The 521-nt window shown below is 59.7% G+C and overlaps 1 protein-coding gene across 1 annotated transcript in view; it reads right to left on the bottom strand.

The window, feature by feature from the left end:
• LOC119593018 overlaps positions 1–205 on the bottom strand; it is a 27676-nt gene extending 27471 nt beyond the window's left edge. The window contains exon 1 of the mRNA XM_037941911.1: positions 40–205. Coding sequence (XP_037797839.1) covers positions 40–126 — 87 coding nt within the window. The 5' untranslated portion in view covers positions 127–205. The remainder of the gene's footprint in view (positions 1–39) is intronic.
• Between the last annotated feature and the right edge of the window lie 316 nt (positions 206–521).

Raw genomic sequence — 521 nt, 5'->3', positions numbered from 1 at the left:
TGCCTCTGCTCCTTCAGGCGTCCCTCTCCTCGCCATTACCTGCGTCAGCTCCCAAGACCCCGAGAGAATGTCGCCAATGCGGCTGCCACCGCTGCCTGCGCACTCGGCGGGGGCGGCCTCCGTCATCGTCCTCCTCTTGCTCGTCAAGGCTCACTCCGTCATCGCCATCTGCGGCGACGGCAGCGCTGCTCGGCCTCGCGCTTATCTCCGGCTCGCGCAGCCGAGGCTCCGGCTCGCCTTTCCGCAGCGAATGCCCTCGAGGGCGGCCGCTACAAGCACCATATCAAATAAAGACGATATAAATATTTCACAGATGCTATATCCGGAGGCTGAGGTTGTTCCGAAAGTATCAGACGAGCAGACTTCATTTCATGATCCGGAATTAGCAGAGGCTAACGCTCAGGGAGGTCGTCATTTGACTGAAAAATCGCGAGTTCGAAAGTCGCTCGCGAGGCCCGCGGCGCCGTCCGGCCCTTATGTGCCCTGATGCCGAGGCCGGGCAAGATTTACGTTATACAGTA

Source organism: Penaeus monodon, chromosome 31 (assembly GCF_015228065.2).
Source record: "Penaeus monodon isolate SGIC_2016 chromosome 31, NSTDA_Pmon_1, whole genome shotgun sequence".
Taxonomy (NCBI): Eukaryota; Metazoa; Arthropoda; class Malacostraca; order Decapoda; family Penaeidae; genus Penaeus; species Penaeus monodon.
Note: the sequence above shows the minus strand (reverse complement) of the source record. Positions and strands in the feature narration are given on the sequence as shown.